Here is a 1200-nt window from a genome sequence, read left to right as displayed (position 1 = left end):
AGGGTTAGTGGGGTCACCACTCACCCTAAACTACCACCACTAAACTACCATCAGTAAACTACCACCACTAAACTACCACCACTAAACTACCATCATCACTAAACTACCATAACTGCAGAGGGACTGTTTGCCTGGTAAATCTGCTTCATTTACGACGATAGATGTGAATTGTACTTAAATCCAGTGTTTTCACCATTTTGGCTGAAAGTGTGAAATAAAAATGTAATTTTTACGCGACGGCATGAACAAGCAGAGGTTTGGTGGTTTTGTGTGAATCCCTGGGATGTTGTGGAACCGTGAGAACTCTCCGGACGGCCCGCTGCGAGATCCCGGGGTCACCTGCAGCGTCTTGTCGAACCAGCGGTTGGCGCTGTGGCGCCGGCTGCCGCCGCCGTGCAGCATCTGGACGGCCGCAGCGCTGCGGCTCCGATCCGCAGATCCGGGTCCGTCCAGACACAGCGCGAAGATGCTCCTCTGGATCGACGACACGGACGCTTGGTTGGTCGGGTCTGAACCAGAGAGGAGAGACTCTACACCAGTTAACCAGCAGAACCCCCAGTCCAACAGGGCCGGTTCTGGAGGTTCTGAACACCGACACAGAACACGTTTGACTAAAACTAACTGATGCTTAAAATTGGCTGATTTCTAATCATCTGAATCTGTGATTCTCTGCGGCGCCGCTGCCCTCTGGTGGTGGAAGCCGAGCATCACAGCAGGTTCCAGAAAACCTTTCCTGTCCCTCTAAGGAAGCAAGACCCGCAGAGGAGTTCGAGTCTCTGACCTCTGATGAGGTTGAGGTAGGATTTCCCCCAGACGTCTCGGTGCTGGGTGGTCAGGATCCCGACACGTTCGGCGCCGGGACCCGGTGAAGCTCTGCAGATCTTGTCCAGCTGGTCACAGAGCTGGTCTGGAGTCAGAGGCGTCCCGTCGCTGTGGTAGACGTCCAGCTGGAAGAACTGGGGGGGAGCAGAGAGACGGAAAATGAAACCAAGGAGCCGCAGGTCTGGATTCACATTCTGGACAGAAGAACTTTCTACATTTAAACTACATTTACTAAACAGGAAACGATCCAGAGTCACAGATCCAGAGTCACAGATCCAGAATTTTACATCCAGAGTCACAGATCCAGAGTCACAGTTCCAGTCACAGTTCCAGAGTCACAGATCCAGAGTTATAGATCCACAGTCATAGATCCAGAGT

The 1200-nt window shown here is 52.3% G+C and overlaps 1 protein-coding gene across 1 annotated transcript in view; it reads right to left on the bottom strand.

Annotated features, from left to right (window-relative positions):
* The window catches only part of crata (carnitine O-acetyltransferase a), a 12918-nt gene that overhangs the window by 3174 nt on the left and 8544 nt on the right, over positions 1-1200 (bottom strand). Inside the window, 2 exon segments of the mRNA XM_017307996.1 lie at positions 340-509; positions 782-1053. Coding sequence (XP_017163485.1) covers positions 340-509; positions 782-1053 — 442 coding nt within the window.

The sequence above is a fragment of the Poecilia reticulata genome, linkage group LG12 (assembly GCF_000633615.1).
Source record: "Poecilia reticulata strain Guanapo linkage group LG12, Guppy_female_1.0+MT, whole genome shotgun sequence".
NCBI lineage: Eukaryota > Metazoa > Chordata > Actinopteri > Cyprinodontiformes > Poeciliidae > Poecilia > Poecilia reticulata.
Note: the sequence above shows the minus strand (reverse complement) of the source record. Positions and strands in the feature narration are given on the sequence as shown.